Here is a 620-nt window from a genome sequence, read left to right as displayed (position 1 = left end):
TAGGCTTGGGTGCAAACTGCGCGATCAGCTCTTTTACCCGGAAATCATGCGTAATTAACAGGCTTTTTGCTTTACGGACTTTTTATGGGGGAAAACAAAAATAAATAAAAAAGGGGAATCTGTAAGTTGTCCACAGGCGTTAGGGGGGATTCGCGGTGATGGCGCGAAGCAGGTTACGCTCGTTTTTCTGTCAGCCGTTGCAGCCGTTAACTTTCAAGGGCGCGCGCGGAACGCCCGCGCTCCGCAGTGCCCCGAGCCGCAGGGCGCCCGCGCGCCCCCCGCCTCCCGCCCACGGCGTCCCCAGGCGCGGGTGCCTCCCCCGGCTCCGCCCGTTCCCTCCTCCGCCCTCCGCCGCCGCCTGACGGGGGCACGGGGAAGGCGGCAGCAGTCGCGGCGAGGCGGCAGCGGGGGCCCGAGGAAGGCGAGAGGCAGCCCGCGAAGCTCCGCCGCGCCGCGCTCCCTCGCGGCCTCCCTCCTCCTCCTCCTCCGCTTGCTGCGGCCGCGGCCATGGTGAAGGTGTCGTTCAACTCCGCGTTGGCGCAGAAGGAGGCGGCCAAGAAGGAGGAGGACAACAGCCAGGTGCTGATCCTGCCGCCGGACGCCAAGGTGAGGGCGGCGGG

At 66.9% G+C, this 620-nt stretch overlaps 1 protein-coding gene across 1 annotated transcript in view; it reads left to right on the top strand.

Annotated features, from left to right (window-relative positions):
- The first annotated feature begins 335 nt into the window (after window positions 1–335).
- Window positions 336–620, top strand: part of ITM2B (integral membrane protein 2B) — a 27820-nt gene continuing 27535 nt past the window's right edge. The window contains exon 1 of the mRNA XM_085325028.1: window positions 336–606. Coding sequence (XP_085181154.1) covers window positions 508–606 — 99 coding nt within the window. The 5' untranslated portion in view covers window positions 336–507. The remainder of the gene's footprint in view (window positions 607–620) is intronic.

The sequence above is a fragment of the Rhea americana genome, unplaced genomic scaffold (assembly GCF_003343005.1).
Source record: "Rhea americana isolate MKP2758 unplaced genomic scaffold, rheAme1 scaffold_95, whole genome shotgun sequence".
Classification (NCBI taxonomy): Eukaryota; Metazoa; Chordata; class Aves; order Rheiformes; family Rheidae; genus Rhea; species Rhea americana.
This window is presented reverse-complemented; position numbering and strand designations above follow the sequence as displayed.